Source organism: Desmodus rotundus, chromosome 12, assembly GCF_022682495.2.
Source record: "Desmodus rotundus isolate HL8 chromosome 12, HLdesRot8A.1, whole genome shotgun sequence".
NCBI lineage: Eukaryota > Metazoa > Chordata > Mammalia > Chiroptera > Phyllostomidae > Desmodus > Desmodus rotundus.
The window spans coordinates 33338286-33363786 of record NC_071398.1 but is presented as its reverse complement, the minus strand read 5'-3'; the positions used below and the strand labels follow the sequence as shown (position 1 = coordinate 33363786).

Below are 25501 nucleotides of genomic sequence, written 5' to 3'. Positions count from 1 at the left end.
AGAAAGTGACAACACCACCTGTTGAAACTAGCACCCAAGTCAAGAAACATTATTGGCCCTCTAGCAGCCATGTATCCCATTGTAACTACTCTCCCTCTCTAAACGCCAAAGATGGCCACTCTTGACTTCTACTGCCACAAATTATTTTTGACCATTTTTAACTTTAAGCTGATGAAATCATACAGAATGCTCCCTCTTGGGTCTGACTTCTTAGATTCAATATTATGTTTGTGACAGAAACAAACTCATAGATACAGAGAACAAACTGATAGTTGCCAGGTGGGAGGAGGACTGGGGAGCTGGGTGAAGAGATTAAGAAATATAAATTGGTAGTTACAGAATAGTCATGGGGTTGTTAGGTACAGAATAGAGAATAGAGTCCATAATATCATAATAACTATGTATGGTGTCAGGAGATATCAGACTTATCAGGGGATCACTTTATGAGTTATATAAATGTCTAATCACTATGTTGAACTAATATAATGCTGAAACTAATATAATGTTGAATGTCATCTGTAATTGAAAAATAATAATGGGCATCTGTCCAGGTAAATAAACATAATTCACAAGTACATTTTAATTAATTACTTGAATTTACTAAATTATTACTATATTGACGGACATTTGGGTTGTTTTCAGTTGTATGATGTTACAAATATTTCAGGGATTAGTATATTTACATAAATGTCTGCACACCTGTCTTACCTTAGTTTTAGCCACAGAAATTTAGGGAAGTCTAGGACAGGGTTACCAATTTATACCCCAGCAACAATGGCCTCTTTTGCTATATTATTAATAACACCACATATGAGCATCCTTTAAAAATATTTTTTAATTAATTAATTTATTTATTTTAAGGTTTTATTTTTTTTTAGATAGTCAGGAAGGGAGGGAGAAAGAGAGAGAGAAATATTGATGTGCAGGAGAGACATTGACTGGTTGCTTCTCGCACACCTCCAAACAGGGACCTGGCCCACAACCCAGGCGTGTGCCCTGACCAGGAATTGAACCAGTGACCCTTTGGTTCACAGGCTGGCACTGAATCCACTGAGCCACACCAGCCAGGGCTTATTCAACAATATGTATATAAATTAGGAGAAACTAGATTCTGGGCAGAAAGAAGCAATAGATATCTTATACATTGATTTAGACAATGTCAAAGAGGAAGTGGGAAGTACAGAAAGAGATCCACTCACAGCCTGAAGTTCCCTTAGAGAACATTGCTCCAGTGGTGTACATGGTAGAGCAACCCAGGACCCAAGTTATCATCATATTTCATTCCTTGGCCACAATGATTGGTTCAGGGATGGACATGAGACGCAAGCTGGGCGGATCAAAGATGGGCCCATAATTTTTCAGAACTATTGGCAAAAGAGGCACTCTGGCTACTGAGCTTGTGGAATACCAGCCTAGACCTGTAAATGGTCATTTTTATCTACCAAATGAAGAGTCTACTTGAGAATGAAATCAACACAGAAAAAAATGGGACCAGGAAATACAGAGAAATTGACTCCTCATGGCTTTTTCAAACACTGGATCCAGCAGTGCTTGAAGCTGGCACTCCCCAGAGAATGTCAGCGAGAAAAGCCAATAAATTCATCTTTCCTGCAAAACCAATGTGGAAACAAAATGTTGAATATTTCTTCTTAGAAAAGGAAAAATGCACAATTAGAAAAGTTCTACTCTTAGGAATGGAATCATTTTTATTTACTTATTAATTTTTAGAGAGAGAAGGGAGGGAGAAAGAGAGGGAGAGGAACATCAATGTGTGGTTGTGGTTGCTTCTCACGCACCCCTACTGGGGACATGGCCTGCAACCCAGTCATGTGCCCTGAGTGGGAATCGAACCAGCAACCCTTTGGTTTGTAGGCTGGCACTCATTCCACTGAGCCACACCAGCCAGAGCAGAATGGAATCATTTTTTAATTAAATGGAAATTATTTGATTCAAGTGCTATGGTGTAAACCTATTTTAGGTCTGTAGTGATGAAAATAATATATGGACAAGCATTTGAACAAACAGTTTTGATATTTATTATTATTATTATTATTCCTATTCCTATTACTATTATTATCATTATTATCCTCACCTGAGGACATTTTCTCATTGCTTTTTAGAGAGAGACAGGAAGGGAGATAGAGAAAGATTAATACAGGAGAGAAGCATCAATTGGTTGCCTCCAGTATGCATCTGGACAGGGGACCAAACACACAACCTAGGTATGCGCCCTGATCTGGAATCAAATCCACAACCCTTTGGCTAAGGGATGACACTCCACCCAACTGAGCCACACTGGCCAGGGCAGTTTTGATGATATTATTAATAAAGTAGAAGTAGAGACCTAAAGAAAGATTTTGTCTGTCCTCCATGGAAACAGGTTTCTCAGTTATCTTTTTCTGCTATTCAATATAAAGAATAAAATTTATGTTGCTGTGCTGCTTTACTATGGAGCCTGTTTATAGAGTCACCTTTATTGAGGTATTGAGGTATGTACCACAAATGCATGCATCTTAACTGTACAGTTTAATGATCTTTGACAAATCTATACATCCATGTAACTACCACCACACTCATGGAACATTTTTATCACCCCCTCAAAAAACATTCCCCCATGGCCTTTTACAATCAATTCTCTTTTCATGCCCCTAGACAACAACTAATCTGCTCACCATAGATTAACTTCACCTATTTTAGAATTTCTGTAAGTGAAATCACATAATATATATTCTTTTGTGTCATGTTTTGATAGTCTATTTTATTTTTATAGAGTCTATTTATGTCTACATGTGTGTCATAGTTTATATATAATATTTTAGATAACTGGAAAATAATAAAACAACTAGGATACAATAATAGTCCATAAATTCCACTTATTATTAGCTATTTCAGGTGTAGTTAAATTCTAAATGAACTGAGTTTTTAATATATGTTTTCTTATTTCTGAAAAAGCATTAAAATCCTCAGAATAACTTTTCATTATTAAAATGTCTTTTACAATTCATTGTGTCCCCTTGGAGAAGTTTAGTTTCTAAAGCTGACCCAAGGAGAAGTCTTGTTTATACTTCGATAGCAACTTGAATCCTTTTTTTTTTTTTTGTCACTAACACACATATCCCATCTCTTTCCTGAAAAAGTCCAGTCCCTTTGTGTCTTTTAGAGCTCATTTAACAAGCTCATCCCAGACTGGAATGAAAAGGACCACTGAAACGTTATGTCTTGCAGGTGTAGGAAAAGAGTGTTGAGAAGCCTGTTACACCAGATGTCCCCTCAGCTCAAAGGGTAGAGAATCCATTCCTGTAGGGTCCAAGTCTCCTGCCAGCTGATCATAGATCCCTTTTGGATTCTCATATTCATCCTCAGGCCAGCAGAGGTCACAGGGGCTCTGACAAACAAAGGTGGAGTTAGAACCATAAAGAGATGCCCTGTGGGTCATCATTGTAGCTGTGGGGTATACATACTCATACTCGCCTTCCCAGAGAAAAAAAGTTTTACCATCAAATTATGGGGGTAAATTCCAACATATAAAAAGAAGAGAGACTTCTGGCCAAGATGGAGGCATAGATACATGCACTTTGCCTCCTCGTGAAACCAAAAGAAAGACAACAACAAATTTAAAAACAAAAAATAACCGCAACTGTCAGAAAATCAAACTGTATGGAAGTCCAACAACCAGGGAGTTAAAGAAGAAACATTCACCCAGAGACTGGTAGGAAGGGCAGAGATGGGCAGCCAGGGCAGAGAGTACTCATGGCAAATCAGCAGCTAGAGGACCAGGCAGGTGAGGTGGTGGCTGGTGGATGGGGTGGTCCCTCATTTGTGTGTGAATAAACCAGGAGGAACAACGGGGGTAGGGGCAGAGGTGTGACAGACTGTGCAACCCAGGGTTCCAGTGCAGGGAAATAAAGCCTCAAAATCTCTGACTGTAAAAACTTTGGGGGGTTGTGGCAGTAGGAGAAACTTCCAGCTTCACAGGAGGGTTCATTGGAGAGACCCACAGGGTCCTAGAGTGTATACAAACCTACCCACCCAGGAATCAGCACCAGAAGGGCCCAACTTGCTTGTGGGTAGCCGGGGAAGTGACTGAAAGCCAGCTGAGAGCCAAGCAAGTGTCATTGTTCCCTCTCAGACCCCTTCCCCCATACAGCACCATAATGAAGCCAATGTGGATTGCCCCACCCTGGCAAATACCTAAGGCTTTGCCCCTGATAATGTAACAGGCACATCGAGACAAAAAAAATATGGCCTAAATGAAAGAACAGACCAAAACTCCAAAAATAGAACTAAGCAATGAAGAGATAGCCAACCTATCAGATGCATAGTTCAAAACACTGGTAATCAGGATGCTCACAGAAATGGTTGAGTATGGTTGCAAAATAATGGAAGAAGTGACGGCTATGCAAAGTGGAATAAGGAAAATGTAAAGGGGACCAACAGTGATGGGAAGGGAACCGGGACTCAAATCAATGATTTGGACCAAAAGGAAGAAGTCAATGTTCAACCAGAACAGAATTAAGAATTGAGAATTCAAAACAATAAGGAAAAGCTTAGGAACCTCAGGGACAACTTTAAACATTCCGACATTTGAATCATAGGGGTGCCAGAAGGAGAAGAAGAAGAGCAAGAAATGGAAAACTTATTTGAAAAAATAATGAAGGAGAACTTCCCCAATCTGGCAAAGGATATAGACTTCCAGGAAGTCCAAAAAGCTTAGTGAGTCCCAAAGAAGTTGGGCCCAAGGAAGCACACACCAAGGAACATCCCAATTTTTACCCAACATTACCTTAGATTAAAGATAAGGAGAGAATCGTAAAAGCAGCAAGAGGAAAGGAGACAGTTACCTACGAAGGAGTTCCCATAAGACTATCAGCTGATTTCTCAAAAGAAACGTTACAGGCAAGAAGGGGCTGGAAAGAAGTATTCCAAGTCATGAAAGGCAGGACCTACATCCAAGATTACTCTATCTAGCAAAGCTTTCATTTAGAATGGGAGGGCAGATAAAGTGCTTCCCAGATAAGGTCAAGTTAAAGGAGCTCGTCATCACCAAGCCCTTATTTTATGAAATGTTAAAGGGACTTATCTAAGAAAAAAAAGATCAAAAATATGAACAGTAAAATGATAAACTCACAACTGTCAACAACTGAACCTAAAAAAAACACCCAGAAACAAAAACAAAAACAAACTAAGCAAACAACTAGAATAGGAACAGAATCACAGAAGTGGAGATCACATGGAGGGTTACCAGTGAGGAGGGGAAGAAAGGAGAATGGGGGAAAAGGTACAGGGAATAAGAAGCATAAATGGTAGGTACAAAATAGACAGGGGGAGGTTAAAAATAGTATGAGAAACCAAAGAAGCCAAAGAAGTTATATGTATGATCCATGGACATGAACTAATGTGGGGGAATGCTGGTGGAAGGGAGGGGTGCAAGGTGGAAGGGAATAAAGGAGAGGAAAAAGTGGGACAACTATAATAGCACAATCAATAAAATATATTTTAAAAAAGAAGGGAGTGATTATAATGAACTCTTATCATGAATCCCCATGTACCCGTTACTTAGCTTCAATAATACCAACTCTCAGTCAATCTTGATTTATCTATCTTTATATTCTCATCCTCTATCCCTTCTAACTGGGTTATTTTTAAGCAAGCCCAAGAACTCTCATGAATTTCTGTCAGAAAAGGAATTTAAATGTCAGATATATGAAACTTTTAGAAGCCCATGATGTCAGCTGTGGGAGTTGTGGAATGTGAGTCATGATTCTGTTAGTCCTATGAATTGCCAAAACATTTCCTTATCAAAGAGAAAGGGGAAAAAATCCATGTAGGGTGATCCTTACTGGGGATGTGTTTTCCACTAAGTTTGGGAGAAAATGGTTGTTTTGGCTCAGGAAATTTTACGGCAGATTTGCCATGGGCCAAATATGGCCTTCAGCCTGTTTTTGTACTGGCCAAAACATGAGAATGGTTTTATATTTCTTTTATTGCAAGGAAAGTATCAAAAGAAGAATAATATTTGTGATGTATGAAATTCAAATTTCAGTGTTCAAAAAAAAGTTTTATTGGAATTTAGCCACATTCGTCTGCCTATGTATTGTCTATGGCTGCTTTTACACTACAATGACAAAGTTTAGTAGTTTTGAGGACAGTATATCCTGCAAAGCCCAAAATATCGACTATCTGGTTCTTTACAGGAAAAGTGTGCAGAATATATCTGTGCTTTAGAGGGCACATGTGGTTCAGCGCCATGGACAACATTTTATGCTCCTTATATCCACCCTGATAGGGAGATCAGTGCCCCATCTGGCACAATGTTAGAGATGGAAATCTTTGGCCCAGAGGTGCCAGCATTAGCCAAGGCTGCACCAAAAGTCAGGTATTCTGCCCCACTGCCCTTACTGTGGGGCAGTTGATGGGGGTTAGTTGATGATCAAAGTACTTGTCTATTGTTTTTACCTATCCTGCTACCATGTTCATTTCTCTCTGGGCTCTCTGACCCTCTCCAACTCTCAATCCAGTGGATTGAGTGGGGCTCGTCCTTACTCCCTGATGCCATGAGTGGACAGTAATACAGACCTGTCTAATTAGCATATTCTATTCCCTGCCTCAGCAGTTTAGTGATGAGTATGTGACCCGAGCTACATCAATAAGTGTGAGCATTGGGACTTTGGAGCTATTGGAAAAGAGGCATTCTCTTTCTTTGAAGGTTTCCAACTAATAAGAGACAAACCTGGATTTTTTGGGGACATCAGCTACATCAGTAAGTGCCAGCATTGGGACTTTGGAGCTATTGGAAAAGAGGCATTCTCTTTCTTTGAAGGTTTCCAACTAATAAGAGACAAACCTGGATTTTCTGGGGACATCTTTAAGGAGGAAATTCTTCATCCAGTTGTGTGGGCCTGAAGACAATTCTACACTTTGACTTTTCAATTGAATGAGCCAAAATATTTTCTCTGTGTAGTGGAGATGGCTAACTATCCAACAAAATGCATACTTTTTTTCTTCCACAGTAATCTAACTGTAGTGAGGCATATAGCTCCCAAACTAGACTACATTTCTCAGCCTCCTTTGCAGTCAGATGTGGCCATGTGAGCATCTTTTCACCAGAGAAATGAGTAGAGTGTGTAATTTCTGGGCCTGAACCATAAAGCAGAATTGTGCTTGCATTACTCTCTTTTTTACCTTTTCCATTGGTTGAAACCCCAGTGAAATGGCCCATCCACTCAAACTTGGACAATGTGCTAGGAGATAACAAAGAACCGCAATGGAAAGAACTTGTATTCTGTAATAACCACCTGCATCAGGGCCACTCACCTCTGAATACTATGAGAGAAAAGTAAATAGACTGTCTTCTTTAGGTCACTGGTTTGTGGCCAGGCCTGCTTATTATAGCAGCTAGCTTACCCTAACTAATATACACAGTAGGATGTGGGTTTCTGGCACTGGCCAGGAAAGACTTCTGCAGACCCAAATCTCCTCACCAACTGTACTTCATCATAGAGGGGTCCCCAGGTTCCAGATGGGGTGTTCAGTCTTTCCACCTCATCATATAAGTGCCCAGGAAAGACCATATTCTCCTCTTCAAGACCTGTGAAACCTGGGATTGGAGTGGAAAGAAGGGATGATCAGGGCACCCAGTCCAGATATAAAGGGTGTCTATGAGTTGGGGAGTTCTGATGTAGTCACAACTCACCTCTGGGACAAGATACCTCCTCCAGTGTTGATGGCAGATGGGGGCTGAAATCCTTCATGGAGTGATAATATGGCTCCATATCTTTTGCGCTGACCTGTCACGCCCCACCCCCCCAAAAAACAGGTAAAGTCTTTTTCATCCTTTGACTCCCTAGAAAGGTCAGTGATTAACCTGAAGCTAATAGAATTTTAATCACTGTCAGTTCCTTGTCAGTGAAGCTGTCTGGAGTACCTTCACTCACCGTGGAGCTTCGGTTGTCCAGGTCTTCAGTCCACTGGCTTCCTTCATAGTCATTCCTGATTCGGTCCTCCTTTGAGCTTTTAGGATGGAGGTATGGAGGGAAGTTGGGTATTGATCCTCAGACACCCATCACCCCCAAACCTCTTCCCTCAGAGCCTTTCTTACAGAAAAGTATACCTACTTACCCTGCCTTTGTCTTCTCTGAGATGCCTGAGGGAAGTGGGAAAAAAGGGGTCAGAGACTCCCCCAAGCCCACCTGGTCCTGGGGGACCTTCAACATGCAGTGGCCATAGGGCTCCCCATCACCCGTGGACTTCAATCCCAGCAGGGCAAGGCTCCTCACCCTCAGCAAGACGCCTCAGTCTCCGCTGCCAGAGGAATCCCCCAACACAGGAGGCATTAGAAAGCAGCAGAAGACCCCCAACAGCGAATAGCACAGGCATCAGGGGCAGCTCTGAGAAGCCTGAGGATAGAAGGTAGCCCCCTCAGTGAGCTCAAAACAACTGGCTCTAGACCCAGAGCAGGGTTCTCTGAGAAAGTCTATCCCTGACCAGAGAAAGCCCCTCTTCATAGGTCAGGGAAGAAAATGGACAGGGGATTTTATGTCCACTCCTTGCCAGGGCAGATAGGCTCCTTTCTCAAGTCAAGACACTAATAGAGGGTCCTACCTTTGCCTGAGACCCATGGAGGAACTCAGGCAGGAGCTTCAGCTCCTTAGCTGGGTATTCAGGACCTATGATCTGGCCTATTCTAATGTCTCCAGCCTTGCCCATCAACCATAGACCCTGGTATTAGACCCTCCACCCATACAAACTAACCACACTGTTTCCAGAATCACTGAGGCAAACCTACACCCCTAAGCCTTGAAATAGTCAAGTGTCTGTCCTTGAATGTCCTTTCTTCTCAACTTTCATTCACCCTTCTAACTCCATCTCAAATGACTTCTTTGCAGAAACTTACATCCCAGACAATATCAGACTCCTCTGCTATATCCCTGAGGCTAAGTGCCTCTAAGTATATGTCTGTTCAGCATTCATTCCCCATCTTCTGCTAACAGCACTCACTTTCCTTTGATGAAATAGCCACTTTCCCACTCTCAGTCTGTACAGCTTTGCAGGACTCATGGAGGACATATATGCCCAGCCTGGCCAAAACCAGCATTTTTTCATAGTGATTGGTTTAGAGACCAGCATTTGACCCAAGGTGGATTTTTGCTAGAACATTTAGGACATTCCTCTGCAGACTGCTAAGAAGTAGAATGAAAGCTAGAGGTGTGTGTGAGACTTCTTTGCACCCTTGATGAAAGAACCTGAGAAGGAAGCCATCACAGAAGAAAGCAAAGTTGAGGGAGGGTGAGAGATAGATCCTTGGTGAAATTTTTAAGTACCTGAATCTAGCCATACTTAGAGTTTTTAATTTCATGAGCCAAACAATTCCCTTTATTGCCATGAACAGCCAAATTTCTGTCATTTGCAAACTTCTTAGGCTCTAAAAGGGGATTGTTTGTAAAATGGTCATAATTTTCTCCCTGTATTCATACTTCTGGGTCCCCTTCCACACTGACTTGGAGTTGAGCTATGTCACTTGCCTTAGCCACAGAGACAATAGCAAATGTGACAGAATCAGAAGCTTGTAAGATGCTTATAAATCAGAACTTGCCCTCTCTTGCTGCTCTTGAGACTCCTGTGACTACCTCCATGTGAACAAGCCAAGGAGAGACATGTGGCCCAGTTATCTTCATTGTCCCAATCGAGAGCCATATTGTCAGACATGTGAAGAGGAGGTCATCTTGGACCAACCAGTTCCAGCTGAGCTGCCAACTGACTGTAGCCCAGACCAGAACTGTTCAGCCACTCAAAGTCATGAAAAATAATGTTGTTGCTATAAGTGCCGATGTTTAGGGTAGTTTGTTATGCAGCAAAAGCCAACTGAGCCCAGGCTCTGCATGGGGCATGAAATCAGCTAATTCTTTCAGAATTAAACAGTGTTAAGAAGAGAGAAAATTTGTCATATCCAGGCAATAGGAAGAATGAAGGAAATGGGTTAGGACCTACAGAACAGAGCTAAGTCTTCAGGGACTGGGTCCATGAGGCAAAGGAGGCATGGTTAGAAACAAGAAAGTTCTAGTCTCAGGGAGAAAGGGGTTTTCAGGGAATTGAGGACTTGCCTGCAGGCTGTTCTGTGGGCAGCTGGTAGTCAGGTTCTTCAGAAGGCTGGTCTAGACCTGGGGGATGGATAAAGAAATTTCAAATTAACATTAAAAATCTAGGATAAACCTTAAATACTTCTCAGTCTTCTATTAAGCTTTGTATCCCATTTTGAGACTCATGAAAACTGGTTTATGGCTTCTCAGAAATATTTCAAGAAGAGCTGTAAATTGCTGATAAGAATGGCAATACTATTAATAGCCATTCTAATGTCTATAATAATAATAATAACTTGTTGATGGGTACTTTATGGTATGCAAGTTTCTTTTAACCTGAATTGTCAGTTTTTCAGGTTAACTAAAAAAGTGCTTGCTCTCAGGATCCCTTAATAGAGGTACAAGTTCCAGAGCAAGGGAGGTAAGTGTAATATTTTATGCTTTAGTTCTTAAAAGGAAGGCTCAAATCTGGAGGTTGGGGGAAAGAAGGGAATATTGTTGAGATGAGGAAGTGTCCTTACTTCCATGAGTAAAAGGCTGCTCTGCCAGAAAAGGAAAGACAGAAAGAGGGTGTTTTCATGGGACTAAGTTAATGAAAGTGAGCAGGGGGCATTTCTTAAAAATTAGTATTTACATAGCACTTACTTTGTACGGAGCCCTGTTCTAAGCACTTTAGATATATTAATTCATTTAATCCTTACAACTGTCTGAGATAGACCTTACTTTCAGAAAAATAAAGCACACCTTATTTTTAGAAACTGTGGCTCATAGAGGTTTAACGGAGGCTCAGAGAGGTAAAGTAACTTGCCTAAGGTCTCATAACTAGGATTCAGCAGAGCTGGAACTTCAACCCAGGCTTGTCTGAACAAGGCTCTATGTGATTAGTCACTACACTACTGATTGGCCTGTCAGAAGCAGAATGTTCTCATTAGTCATATTCAAAGAACTTGTCCATTTCATCAAAGATGATAAGTTTATTGGCCTAAATTTGTTCATAATACTTCCCTATTATCCCCTTAATGTAATGTCTCCTCTTTCATTCCTGATATTGCTTAACTTGTGTCTTCTCTCTTTTTTGCCTTGATTAACTCTATAAATGTTATTGACCTTTTAAAAGAAGCAACTTTCAGTTTCCTTAATTTTCCTCTAGTTTTTCTGTTTTTGAGTTCACCAATTTCTGTTCTTACCTTTATGATTTCCTTCCTTCTGTTTACTTTGTGTTTAACTTGCTCTTCTTTTTCCAGTTTCTTAAGCTGGAAACTTTCAGCATCAATCTGAGGTCTTTTTAAGAAAAAAACCTGACTTCTGGACAAGATGGAGATGTAGATAGACACACTGTGCCTCCTCGTACAACGAAAAGAAGGACAACAACAATTAAAAAAAAAAAAAAACCCAACTAGAACTGACAGAAAATCGAACTCTATGGAAGTCCAACAACCAAAATGATAAAGAAGACACATTCATCCAGACCAGTAGGAGGGGTAGAGATGGGCAGCTGGGCAGACAGGACTCACGGCCAGGCGGTGGCTGGTGAACCAGGGCTCCAGCGAAGGGAAATAAAGCCTCAAACCACTTACTGAAAACATCTGTGGGGGTTCAGGCGGCAGCGGGAGAAACACCAAGCCTCACAGGAGAGTTCATTGGAGAGACCCGCAGGGTCCTAGAACATACACATACCCACCCACCTGGGAATCAGCACCAGAAGGGCCAAATTTGATTGTGAGTAGCGGGGAGAGTGACTGAAATCCAGCAGAGAGAGGAACAAGAATCATAGCTCCCTCTTGGACCCCTCCCCCACATACAGCGCCACAACACAGGTTACCCCGCCCTGGTGAAACCTAAGGCTCCACCCCTTTATGTAATAGGCACGCCAAGACAGAAAAAAAATGTCCCAAATGGAAGAACAGATCAAAGCTCCAGAAATAATACAACTAAGCGACGAAGAGATAGCCAACCTATTAGATGCACAGTTCAAAACACTGATAATTAGGATGCTCACAGAATTGGTTGAATTTGGTCACAAATTAAATGAAAAAATGAAGGCTATGCTAAGTGAAACAAAGGAAAATGTACAGGGAACCAATAGTGATGGGAAAGAAACTGGAACTCAAATCAATGGTGTGGACCAGAAAAGGAAGAAAGAAACATCCAACCAAAAAAGAATGAACAAACAAGAATTCAAAAAAATGAGGAGAGGCTTAGGAAACTCCAGGACATCTTGAAATGTCCCAACATCTGAATTATAGGGGTGCCAGAAGGAGAAGGGGAAGAACAAAAAATTGAAAACTTATTTGAACGAATAATGAAGGAGAACTTCCCCAATCTGGCAAAGGAAATAGACTTCCAAGAAATCCAGGAAGCTCAGAGAGTCCCAAAGAAGCCGGACCCAAGGAGGAACACACCAAGGCACATCATAATTACATTACCCAAGATTAAAGTTAAGGAGAGAGTCTTAGAAGCAGCAAGAGAAAAGGACACAGTTACCTACAAAGGAGTTCCCATAAGACTGCCAGCTGATTTCTCAAGAGACCTTACAGGCAAGAAGGGGCTAGCAAGAAGAATTCCAAGTCATGAAAGGCAAGGACCTACATCCAAGATTGCTCTATCAGCAAAGCTTTCATTTAGAATGAAAGGGCAGATAAAGTGCTTCTCAGATAAGGCCAAGTTAAAGGAGTTCATCATCACCAAGCCCTTATTATATGAAATGTTAAAGGGGTTTATCTAAGAAAAAGAAGATAAAAAATATGAACAGTAAAATGACAACAAACTCACAGTTATTAATGACCTCACCTAAAACAAAAACAAAAGCAAACTAAGCAAACAACTAGAACAGGAACAGAACCACAGAAATGGAGATCACATGGAGGGTTATCAACAGGGGAGTGGGAGGGGGAGAGAGGGAGAAAAGATACAGAAAATAAGTAGCATAAATGGTAGGTAGAAAATAGACATGGGGAGGGTAAGAGTAGTATAGGAAATGTAGAAGCCAAATAACTTATATGCATGACCCATGGACATGAACTAAACAGGGAGGAATGTGGGTGGGAGGGGGTGCACAGGGCAGAGGGGAGTGAGGGGGGTGGGGGGAAATGGGAAAACTGTAATAGCATAATCAATAAAATATATTTAAAAAAGAAAAAAATCTAAGCCCTGACTGGTGTGGCTCAGTTGGTTGGGCGTCATTCTGCAAAGTGAAAGGTGCTTGTTCCATTTTGATCAGGGCACACAACTGGGTTGCAAGTTCGGTCTCCAGTTGGGGCACACACAAGAGGCAACCAATAGGTGTTCCTCTCTTACATTGCTGTTTCTCTCCCTCTCTCTCTTTCCTTTCCCCTCTCTCTAAAATAAATAAAATCTTCTTAAAAAATCTAATGTGAGTACTTAACACTCTCAATTTTTTGCGAAGCACTGCTTAGCTGCACCGCATAATTTTCATTTTGATTTGATTCAAACTCTTTTTTTACATTTCCTTGTATCATTAATTGCATTCAGACAGTATATTTCAGTGAATAAAACCTAGTCTCTGGAGATCATATGCCTGGGTTTCAGTCTCATCTCTACCTCCTTCCAGCTGTGTGACCTTGGACAATATGTTCAGTCTCTGTGGGCCTCAGTTTCTTCATCTGTAAAAGGGCTATAATAGTACTGACTTCACTGTATCACCCTTTAAGTCCTCTGAGGAACTCTGCAACCTGCCCAAGACTGTACTGTCCCACCTGGGGTGGTGATAGAGATCTGGGATCCTTTGTCTGCTACTCCACTGTCCCCCAGGGCATTGCTGGCCAGCAGCCAGACCCTGTATCGTGTAGAAGGCTGCAGCCCAGTCAGTGTGAAGGTGGTGGCCTGGGGTGGTAGGACATCCATGTAGAGGAACCCTGGGGTCTCCAGTGCCTCATACCTGCATGGGAAGGAGCTCAGTCACTCAAGGGGGTGCCCCAGCCTTGTTGGCTGCCACCCTTTCCTGCTGTAACTGGGACTCACCTGATTTGGAACGTCTGTGGCAAACCCCCATCAAAGCCAGGCTTCCACTCCAGCCCCACTGAGTATGGGGTCATGCTCACGACCTTTATCCCAGATGGAGGATCAGGGCGGCCTTTAAGGAAAAGGATGGGAAAAGTAATCAGAGGCTACAAAAGGGTTCTGGCAGATTCCTTCCAGATTCTTTCTAAGAATGATTTTAAATTTGTCAATTCTTATTATTCATGGTGGTTATGTTAATAAAGTTACTGTGAACACTGAATTAGCAAATACCAAACCATTGCTTCTAGGGGAAATGCAGGGTTAGGTTCCTAAGCCTCTAATCACAACATTTTCATTAGACAACTACTACATGATCTTGTTTTATGTGCTTTTCTGTTGAAAAACACCTTATTTAATATATCTTGTTGATTTATTAACATTGAAGTCATAGTCAACAGCTCAAACCCCTGCCTCAATGAAGCTTTTTCCAACAGAGGCATTTTCTCCATATGGCACATCACAGCCTTCTTGCACTTAGGAACACCAGACAGCATTTCAGCACTATGCTTGGAGGCCATTTTAAATAAGAAAACCACAGACAAACAGCACAAAATGTATGGTACAAAACAGACCTCAAAAAGGACACTTCTTTACATATGAGAGCTGAAACAAGAAGGAAGAATGTGGCTTTCTCCCTGGGCTGAGAATGTGCTCATCAGGTGACTCACACTTCTTACCCATTCTGTACATGTGTCTGAATGACTAGATCAACTGTATTTCATATATGTATTCATTCTTGAAGTGGATTTTTGTGCTTATCTCACATCCATTCCATTAATTTCTTCTGGTTACAGAACCTTGAGAAGCTACTGGAGAACATTTGCCCACATCCTCAGTCCACTTGCTTCTTACAGAAGAGGCTCTGCTCTTTCAACCACATGATTGGTTCAGGGCTGGGAGCCAGGAGAACCAATAAATCTTAATTCTAGCACTTTCATACCACTGTTAGGAGGAGATAAAATTCAATTTCCCCCAGGAAGTCTAACAGCCCACTATGAGAAGCCTTAGAATAAAGCCAACACACAAAAAAGCAGACCTGATAGACAGAATTCTGATGACAGCTGAACCTAGATTCAGTGATTCCTGAAATCTACTTTTAAGTTACTTGAGCCGGTAAGTCCTCCTCCTTTTTTTATTTGTTGTGGGTTCCCCTGCAGCCTTCATTAGAATTTTCTGGCCAGGCAAAAACTCCATCCTTACTCATAAACACTCTAAGGTTTCAGGAACACTGCCAGTAGGGAGCCAGCTAGAGACTTGGGGCTTAAACCAGGGAGCACCCTCCCAAAACCCTCACAGCCCCCTCCCAACATACTGATGCTGACGAGCTGAATGTTGGTGTGGTCAGAGCCGAGGGGGTTCGTGGCTGTGCATGTGAAGAGGGCATAATCCTGGGCTGCAGAAACGTTGGCAATTGTCAGAAGACTGCTATGGATTCCACCCTGGTGGTATGTGTGCTCTGTGTACCTGGAAAAGTGGTGTGGCAGGAATTTAGGGAGGGTGACTGGGGCTGGGGGAACAGAGTTGGAACTGGAGTGCTGTCTTGCTGGGCCTGGGCTCACCTGGGATCCTGGAGATCCAGAGGGACCCCGTTTTTAGTCCAAGTGAAGACAATGTTGGGTATACCTCGAGCACGACAGTGGAGCGTGGCAGAACTGGTGCTATCTCCAGCTGCAGCCACCTTAGTTAGGGGAGTGGGGTGTTCTACCTGGGGAGCAACTAGGAGGGCACTAGGAGGTCAACATGAGGTATTTGGAAGAGCATGAGAATTGTAGGTTTACTGGCAAGACTTGAACTCAGGGGTATGTGTGTTACTCACATCTGACAACAAGACGGACCAGCCCTCGGGCTGGAGGTGCCACCCCATTGTCCACAATGCACTGGTAAGCACCTGCCTGAGCCAGATTGGCATGGTGAATCCGAAGACGCCCTGTGGATCCCTTTGACAGCTTCTCCATGTCATCCAGGCTCCAGTCCTCCTCTTCTCCCTGGGTGCCCAAGGCTCAGGACGATGGCCCCCAGTCTTGCCCCAGTTCCATTATCCCCCAAAATGGCTCCCTTATGTAGTCTCATTCTCCTAGCCACAATCACCCTTTACAGAGCTAGCAAAAAAAAAAATTCCCCCTGTCATCCATCCATCCATCCACTTATCTAACCATTCATTCATGAAGCCATTTATTGACATATGTTTATCTATTTAACCATCCACCTATTAATCTACTTATCTACCCATCCATCTACCTCTCTTTCCATCCATCCATTCATTCATTCACCCATTTATTCAACTAATCACTTGTCTTCCTTATATCCATTCATCTATTTGCCTTTTCATCTCTCACCCATCTGCCCTATCTATTCACTCATACATGCACATCTATTCACTCATGAGTACATGCATCTGTTTATCGATTCATCCATCTTTCTATCTCTCCATCCATTCATCCATCATCCTTCCACAGACATCTTTACACTGATGGAGTATCTAGCCATCCATCTACTTTCTAATCTAATTAATTTATCTACTCATTTCTCTCATTCAATTATCCATCTAGCCATCCATGGCTATTTGTCTATTCATTCACTTGTCCATTTGTTTATCTATTATTCCATCTACTCATTCATCCATCTACCTGTTCATCTACCCATTTACCTATCAATCTACACATCTATCCACCTGCCCACCTACTCACTTGGTTATCTATCCACTCATCCGCCATTCAACAGTTAGTTCTTGGGGAATGCCCTGACAAGTATATAGAGTCATACAGATATGACCCTCTTCCCCAAGGAGTTTACAGGTAAGAAACCACACTGCCCAGCCCCACCTCCATTTACCAAAGGTTGTATCCTCACCAGTCTCTCCCAGTTGAACATCCCTGGAAGGATGGGCTTGGCATCAACAGTACAGACTATGTCTACAGAACCCCCAATATTCACCTCAGTTGGGTCCTGGAGAGCTCGGATGGTGGGAGCATCTGGAGGAAGAGACAGGGGCTTGAGGAAGGACCAGATAGGCCATGGACCAGATAGGCCATGGTAGAGAATCCCAGGTGGGTGAGGTATCTTAGAGGTGTCCAGGGAAGTTATGGGTATGACAGTCTGCCCTTTATGTGGAACATATGGAGCACTTGGAGTAGTTCTCAGGGTTAGTGAGGCTGTCCCTACCCTTTACTGTGCTTCTGTGGTGACAAGAGTAGGTTGGGTGGACTTCCAGAATTGTTTGGAGGTTGGACTGCCACAATGGGCTTGATGGGAGTAACTCCTATGTAGGTGGGTCCCCTGTGTGGGCAGATTCCACATAGGAGCACCCTAGTGGGCAGTAGAGCCAAAGTGGGCTGGGTTTCTTTAGAGCTGGGGCTCCCAGAGTAAAAGGTTTCCAGGACAGGTGAATATCCCTGGGTGGGCAGAGCTTCCACAATAAGGAGACTCCACAGCAGGCAAGGTTCCTGGATGAATGTGGTTTCCATGATGGGTGGGGCTCCCAGAGCTGCCTAGTTTCTTAAGGTGATAAGGGGCTCACAGTGTACATCCAGCCGCACTAGAGCTTCAGCAGTGCCCTCCGAGTTCTGGCAGTGCAGCTGATAGAGGCCATCATCAGCACGGGTCACATTCCATAGCTGCAGAGCTCCACCAGATAGGATTCGATGCCGGGGCCCGCCAGCTAAGGGAGGTCAAGGTGAGGAGCTTACCAAGCCTCCCTTTCCGAAGACCTGCACCCCTCCCCATGCCCTTTCCTGCACCTGGGCTGAGGCGATAGCCACGGAAGGTCCAGTTGAAGGCCTCTGGGGCTGGGTTGGCGGACACCGACACTGGCAGCAGTGCTTCGCCCTGCTCCACTGCAGTCACCACAAGAACCTGCTCCCCCAGGAACTCTGGAGGGTCTGTGAAGGGGGCGCCATTGAGAATCAAGACTGGTGTTAAGATTGGGGACAGGGACGAATTTGAGATCAGTCACAGCTATACAGAGTGAAAGTCTGGGTTGCAACTAGATTCAAAGTTGTGGACAAGGAACAATAAAGTAAAGAATTGAGCTTGGAGGTTAAGTTCAGGATGGTGGTTAGGACCCAGTTTAGGAAAGGGGTAGAGGCCTGAGTCAGGTTAAGGATGGAGAGAGTGTTCAGAATGGGAGTCATGATCAGGGGTTAGGGTAGAGGACAAAGACAAGATGGGGTTTGGGCAGGATAGGAGTTGGTGCAAGGCTAGGTCAGGATAAAGTTCAGGAAAGCTTTAAGGTTTAGGATGGAGGTCAAGGACAGTGCCAAGGTGAAGACCCGAATGATATAGGGTCAGGAGGGAATCAAGAGGGGTTGCAGGCCAGTGCACATACACAGCACGTTGAGTCGGTAGAAGGCGCTCACGGTTTCCCGTAGCCCGGTGCTGTGGGCACGACAGGTCACTCGGTGGCCGTGGTCCCCGGATGATATTCTCAGAAGGACACTCCTGGCGGCGGCAGAGCCTTTGAATGGGGCGCTCCGGGGCGGTGAGGTTACGCCTTCCAGCCTGTGGACAGGGCAGGGGGTGGTGGGATCTTGTCACGGCTGGCACAGGGGCGGGAGCAGAGCCAGCGGTGGGCTGGAAACTGGGCAGGACAGCAGGCAGGGCGGGGACCGGACTGGGAAGGTAAGTGGGCAAGGCCAGAATAAGGGAGGGGCGGGGCCACTCGCGCTCTCACTTCTCCCCTTCCTTGTCCCAGGACAAGTTGACTGGAGGGTTGCTGCTAACACTGACGCATGTCAAATTTATGGCATCCCCGGGGCGCAGCACTGACACGTTCGCCAGGATCGTCAAGTTAGTTGGGGGAACTACGAGAACATGTCGGAGGAGCAAGGTTCAGAGGTGAAGAGGAGATCCGTGCCCTGACCCCAGGCCCGGCCCAGCGACTCCTGGCATTCCTTTACCGCCCCGCGTCCCTTTACCGCGACTCCTGGTTCTGCGACACCCACTGCTCCCGCCACCGGCTCTGGCTCAGCCACTGCCAAGCCCTCCCGCGCACCCGGGTCATTCAAGCCCTCACACTGCACCACAAGCTGCATGGAAGCGCTAAGCTGGCCCGCCTTGCACGTGAACTTGGCTTGATTGTCCGACGGACTCGTGACCAGCACCAGCTCACGAGAGACTGTGCTCCCCGACTTCTCCAGATTTCCCAGTTGCACCCGCCGCGGTTCCTGGGACAGCCGCGGCTCAGTCACCGTGCGCGAGTCCTGAGGGTTGAGACTGACTTGAGGACGGTGGGTAGCCTTGCCTTCCCCTCATTGGCTTGGCAGCTACCAGCCCAAGATAAAGCCTTTGTGTGATGAAGAAAAGGCGCCCCCTTCCGCAGGCACCCTGCCAGGGCAGAGGAAGAGGTTGGACTTGATCATTCCCAACCCGGGATCTCTCCTACCTAACCTGGACCCCCTCAACCCCGCTGTTTTGCTGTCGGATCCGTCCTCCACTTCCACCCTTCACCTCTCCTCTGCAGGAGCCTGAAATTGTTGGTGCCCTCTGCTGACCCTCAGCCCCATTTCTCAAAATCCATTCCAGCTACATTTACCAAATACCAAACTCCAGGAAACTCCCTTGGAATTCCCAAGCCTTTCCAAGAATTCCTTCATTTTTTCCAATCCTTAGGTTTTGGGTTTTTTTTAAATTAAAATCCCCCACTTTCCCCAAAGATTTCATTTGATCAGTCCCTTAATTCACAGGTGGCAAACACAAGGCCTGCGGGCCAAATCCGGCCCTCCACTTTGTTTTATCCAGCCTGGCACCTTGTTTCTACCCAGCGGCAGTGTTGAGTTCCTTGCCCCTAGTTCCTAGTTAAGGAGCAGTTACATTTATACAGTCCTAAAATTACATTCGGCCCTTTGAAGGCAATGGCAAGGCTGATGTGGCCCTCAGTGAAAATGAGTTTGACACCCCTGCCTTAATTCAATTGTCTTTTCACAGATTTCTGAATCCTTTCCCAATATTTTCTTATTAGTCTTTTACTAGAATCCTTTGTGAGACCCAAAGTCTTGGCATTTCCCCAGAATTCCATCCAATTACAGGGACTTCCATTTCATCTCTATAATTCCTATTTTTTTCTCCCAGAATTTCCACTAGCTCTCTAACTACCCAAGATCTTTTCCAGAATTCTGTCAGAATTTCTTTTAATTTTACCACAATTTCATTTATTTACCTCCAAATCAATTTCAATAAGAAGTCAATTTAATACTAATTAATGAATTTTCAATGCTCTGTGGAATTACCAGTCTTTCTCCAAATTTCTAGTCTTTGCCTATCATTGTCTTTGTTCCTGGAATTCTTAGTCTTTCCCTAAAATTTCTACCATTTCACCTGCATTCTGAGATTTCAACAGAATTTCATTTAATGAAATTGTCTTTTCTCTAGAATTCCCAATTGTGATCCAGAATTCCTTCATTTAAGCTAGGATTCTCATTGATTTCCCAGGATTTTCCTAGGATTCCATTTAATTCTTATGGCATTTGTGTCTTTTCCAATTCCCTGACAAAACTTGAAATTCTTAGTACTTTTTTTTAAATTCAGGTTTGTCCAAGATTTCCAAAGACTCTGGAGGAGAGACAGGACTTCAGCATTTCCCCACATTCTTGGCCACCCTACAGCCCTTGCTTGGCACTGACCTTGTACCAGGTGAGGGAAGGGTCTGGGTTGCCTCCAATGGCCAAACACACCAGCCTCACCCGGGTCCCAGCCCGGAGCAGCTGCCCCTCTGGGGGCCCCTCGATCCACAGTTTCTGGGCAGGATCTATGGGGAGAGACAGAATGAGTGATTCTTCTCTCTGGGGTGAGGACTGAGGGTAGGGTTATTAAGGCAGGGAGTACCCCTCAGGGGGAGGATATGGGCTCACATTTCACATTCAGAGTGAGTGACTTTTTGAAGGTCTCCTTGGTGAAGGCCTCACTAAAGGCCTCACAGGTGAGGGTCAAACCATTGTCCTCCCGTCGTACCAGGAACGTCAGGTTGGACATGGAGATGTGGCCACCATGAAGGCCCTGGCAGGAAAGAGCTTCAGGCTTGGAACTAGAGCACCCTCACCCATGGACCAGAGGCCTGAGTCCACTGCATGCCCCAGTGGGGACACATGAAGCCTTCCCACCCCCTCTTCTGTCAGAGCCAGGATGTCCAGGTCCTAGTCCATGCTCCCCAACAACCAAGGCATTTTCTCTCAGATCCAAGAGCCATGCCTTCAACTCCCTCCTCCCTCACACCCAGGAGTCTGTCCCCTGCCTCACATCCATGACAGTCTCCTCTGAGGGCAGCAACTGCCGCCATCCCAGCCACCATCGCAGCAGGACCCGTGGGCGACTGGACTTGGTGATGCAGGAGAGCGTCACGTTCTTGTTCTCAGATTGGGATGCAGATCCCAGGATAGTAATGGCACTCGGGGGGACTGAGGGATGATGGGCAGAGGAGAGACACTAAGCTGGGCTGGACACCACACAGACCAGCCCAGACAGACAGGGAAACTGGGGACAGACGATGAGGTCTTTTGCACGAGACAGGCATGATATGGGGGCACAAACAGAGGGCTCTCTGGTACATGGACTGACAGACAGGCAGCTGGCATCAACACTCACAGGTAACCTGTAGTGTGACCCCACGTTCCTGGATCCCTTTAGATATGCTATTGTGGGCCTCACAGCTGAGCCTCGCCCCATGGTCTTCCGGCCGCACAATCATTACTAGCATGCTTCTGGCCACTGCCTGAGCATGTTCCGTGCCCCATGCTGTGGGCATGGGCTGGCCATTCTGGAGAGAGGAACAGGCCCGGGCCATCTCAGAGCCAGCTCTCAGCCCCCACCCCTCTCCCCACCTTCATGTATGCTTCTGTCTTCACCTTCAGCCACTGCAGTGTGGCTGGTGGATTTCCTCCTCGGGCCATGCACCACAGCTCCAAGCTCTGCCCTGCCCGCACGTGCCCTTCGTCCAGGCCTGGCCACTCAATCACAGGGGGGCCTGGGGGGACTGGAGAGCAGCAGTCCCTCAGTGGGCCTGGGGAGCCCATCCATTCTTTCTAGGCTCTACAGTCTGCCTTTGAACCCTTATGTTTCTCTTTGAGAACCAGAACCGTTCATAATCCCTGTGCACTCCCAGGACCCCCAGTTCCTGCTCCCTGTCCCCAGTGCCCACAGCCCACTTAGTTTCCCACTTACACAGAACATTCATGGTGACTGAGACCTTGATAGGGGTATCCAAAGCTGGGCTGGACCCCTCGCAGACCAGTAACTGCCCATTATCCGAGCTCTGTGGTGTCACTCTGGGTGGGAAGTTGGGGTTCTAGAGTCAGAGTCATTATCAGAAACTTGGAGAGTTAGGGTGAAGAAGTCCCCACACCTGGTCTAAGTCTCCATGCTGATTTCCTCTAGGATCTGGAGTTCTATGGAAGGGATTTGGAAGATTAGGAATGAGAATTGTGGTCCCAGAGCCCCATGCATGGCCAAAATCTTCATACTTGAAACTCTGGAACTGGGGTTCCCATGAAGAAGTTTTGGAGTGTCAGGGTGAAGCAGTGTCAGAGTGAAGTCAGGAACCCTGATATCCTAACCTAAGCCAAGTTTCATTCTTGAATCGCTGAGACATGGGGTTTTCATGTAGAAATTTGGGGGTCAGGCTAAGGTTAGGGCATCCCAACTCCCTTACCTTGCTGTGGCCTCTGTGGTGAAGAGTTTCTCCTGGGATCCCTCATTCACATTAGCAGTGATGTCGGAAATTATTTGTCCACCTTGGGGTAACAAGAGGGCAGAAGGGATGCATGTTCTCCCCAAGGTAGACCTTGGGGATCATGGCCTAGAAGTCATCAGGATGGATATACTGCCCCCTCCCTCCTGGTTCTGGAAGAAAAGTGCTAGCTCCATTCCCTCCACACATTCAGGCTTCCCTGAATCCCAGAGCACTCAGGGCTGCTTCCTGGGCTTCTCACCTCCCCTCCCATCCTTGCTAGGTATATCACCTACACCCATTACTCTTTTTCTCATTTTTGCATTGATGATGATGACACCACAGCTCTTTCTGGAGCCTCAGCCCAGATGACTGAGTCCCAGACCAGTGCTCCTGTGATCTCCTTGGTGCATTTCCCTGGATGTCCTTCCATCCACCAGATCCCATGCTGGCCTCAGCACCTCCCCAAGCCTGTGTCCTCATCTCCAGAATGTCATATTTTCTGAGGCCCCTAGGAGGGCACAGAGCAAGGATACACCCCTCCCAACTCCAGGGGCCTCACACTGCTCCCAGCAGTTCATCCACACTCACTCTGAAGGAAGGTGATGTCAGGTGCTGGCTTTGCATCCCCAGATACACAGCTGACCTCATACTCCTGCCCAGCTACCCACGTGACTGTGCTCCCTGCCTCAGGGGTCATCTGAAGCATCTTGGGGGGCACTGGTGAGAAAGGGTCTGGAGTAAGCCATCAATACCAACAAGGATATGAAGATTTCATTGCTTATGAAATGAGTTCTGTACCCTGGATCTGAGGAAGGAGAGGCTAGTAGCTTGGACTCCTATGTCCTGTGGTAGGAGAGGATTAGAAGTATAGACCCATACCCAAAATGGAGAGGATCACTCTGGGGGACACAAGCTCCAGCCCTGTCTCTGAGCGGCTGACCTGGCACTCATACTCTGCATCGTCACTGAGGTCACATGCTTCAATATGCAGGTGGAACTCACCTGCAGGTAGGACTCAAGGTCAGGGCCACAGTCAGCTTCTGCTGGTGGCTCAGGGTCTCAGGATCTGACACCTTACCTCTAGTAGGGTCCCCTACCAGGTGGTACCGTGGGAAGCCAGGGATCCTAGGATCAGGGCCTAGGAGTAGTCCATCTTTGGCCCATTGCACTGCACTGTCAGGGGCACTGACCCCACACAGAAGCTCAGCAGAAGCCCCCTCCACCACTGTCATGTTTTCAGGCAGAGCCCAGAAACCTCTGGAGGTTGATGCAGGAATCTGCAACTGGGCCAGACCTGGGGATACAGGAAAGTCAGCAGGAAAGTCCAGAGGGTCTGTCTGGAGTATGTGAGTAGGAAATGAGGGTCCCTTAACACTAGGTCATGAAGCCAGAATCCCACTCACCTGTGGTCAGCAGCCCCATGAAGAGCAGGGGAGCCCAGACGGGGATCCTCAGAGCCATTCTGTGTCGTCTGCCTCTGGCTTCCGCAATACCCACTGCTTGCCTCTTGCATCTGCCTGTGGCTTTCTCTGGGTCCTTCTCCCTATGTCTCTGTCTCTTGCTTTTCTCTTTGTCTCTCTTTTGCCATCTATCTCTTTCTCTAATTTTTTCCTCTTCCCATGAGTCCGTGTTTCCCTCTCTTTCTCTCTTCCTCTCTCTTTCCCCTTCTGTCTTTCTATCTCCCTCCCTGCCCTAAGTCCCTTCCACTCTCCCTCCTCCTGTCTTTCTATCTCTTTCTCCCTAAGATGCAAGCTTTTCTCTCAGTTTCTCTCTCCCTCTCCATAAGTCTCTATTTGTCTTTCTTCTCTCCTGCCACCCTAACCCCTGCTTTCCTCTCACCATTCACAGCCCCTCAGAGTCCAACAGGCCCCACGAGCCAAGGAGAGGCAATGAGGTCAGTGAAGTCAGTGGCAGAATTGAGTGTTGTTCTGGGACCCAGTGTGATCTTGTCCTCCCACTACTACCTCCCTAGTCTGCCTCTGGAGTCTCCAACTACAGGCTTCTGTCCATCAGGCTCCTCCAGGCCCAGCTGGAGCATAAAATCCCCTGTCAGCACATGCCAGGCATATTCTTTGGTGCCTCCCAGTTCCTATGACCCCAAGGGCCTGGCTTGGGCCAGGCATGAGGGGGTTCAGGTCAGACCCAGGCAGTCCCAGCTCAGCATGGGGAGGAGAGAGCTGGGCCTGGCATGGGGCTAGGACTCCCCAGCTCTTCCCTGCCCTGGTGTACAAACTTGGTAAGCCCTTTCCTGCCTTGAGTAGGCATTACCCCCTAAATGACATCAGGGATGTCTGCTAGGGAGTGTGCAAGAATGTGTATGAGAGACTGGGAGATATTTGTGCATGTGTGTGTGAAGTGCATGTAAGTGAGTATGATTGTGAATGTGGAGAAGGTGAGAGTGAATTGTAATCTGTGAAAGCATGTGCAGAGTATATGAAAGTATATAAGTGAGTAAGGTATAAGTGTGCAGGGGACAGGGCAATCAGAGTGGGTGGGAGTATAAGATAGAGTCTAAGACCATAAGCACTAAGTGTGAGAATAAGAATGAGCCCAGGTAGGAACCCCTTGTCAAAGGCCTTGTGAGTTCTCATTCACGTAGCTTCCCTGTCTCTCCCTGTCTCTTCTGTCTGTCCCTCTCCTGTCTTCTATCCATCTTAATTTATCTTTTTATTTTTCTCCATCTCTTTGAGTCTCTCCTCTCTGTGTTGGTGTCTTTCTCTCTTCCTCTCTCTTTATTAGGTGGCTA

At 45.6% G+C, this 25501-nt stretch overlaps 1 protein-coding gene across 4 annotated transcripts; it reads right to left on the bottom strand.

The window, feature by feature from the left end:
- Window positions 1–328: 328 nt before the first annotated feature.
- Window positions 329–24841, bottom strand: NPHS1 (NPHS1 adhesion molecule, nephrin). Of its 4 annotated transcripts, none has more exons than XM_024577604.3 (29): window positions 24159–24841; window positions 23834–24049; window positions 23635–23757; window positions 23344–23472; window positions 22735–22816; window positions 22248–22351; window positions 21932–22059; window positions 21672–21843; window positions 21327–21484; window positions 20942–21086; window positions 20714–20838; window positions 19108–19294; window positions 18766–18895; window positions 18421–18593; window positions 17834–17974; window positions 17614–17754; window positions 16947–17068; window positions 15913–16081; window positions 15656–15812; window positions 15409–15560; window positions 14058–14169; window positions 13793–13974; window positions 10101–10157; window positions 8277–8396; window positions 8119–8143; window positions 7935–8010; window positions 7694–7787; window positions 7482–7597; window positions 329–3385 (listed from the first exon to the last, which is right to left on the bottom strand). In XM_024577604.3, exons 1-29 carry the CDS (start codon window positions 24214–24216, stop codon window positions 3254–3256), a joined length of 3726 nt encoding a protein of 1241 aa, XP_024433372.1. In that variant the 5' UTR covers window positions 24217–24841; the 3' UTR covers window positions 329–3253. The 4 variants fall into 4 exon arrangements, with proteins under 4 accessions (XP_024433372.1, XP_045041333.1, XP_045041334.1 ...); XM_045185398.2 differs by having other exon boundaries at window positions 15985–16081; XM_045185399.2 differs by lacking the exon at window positions 23635–23757.
- Between the last annotated feature and the right edge of the window lie 660 nt (window positions 24842–25501).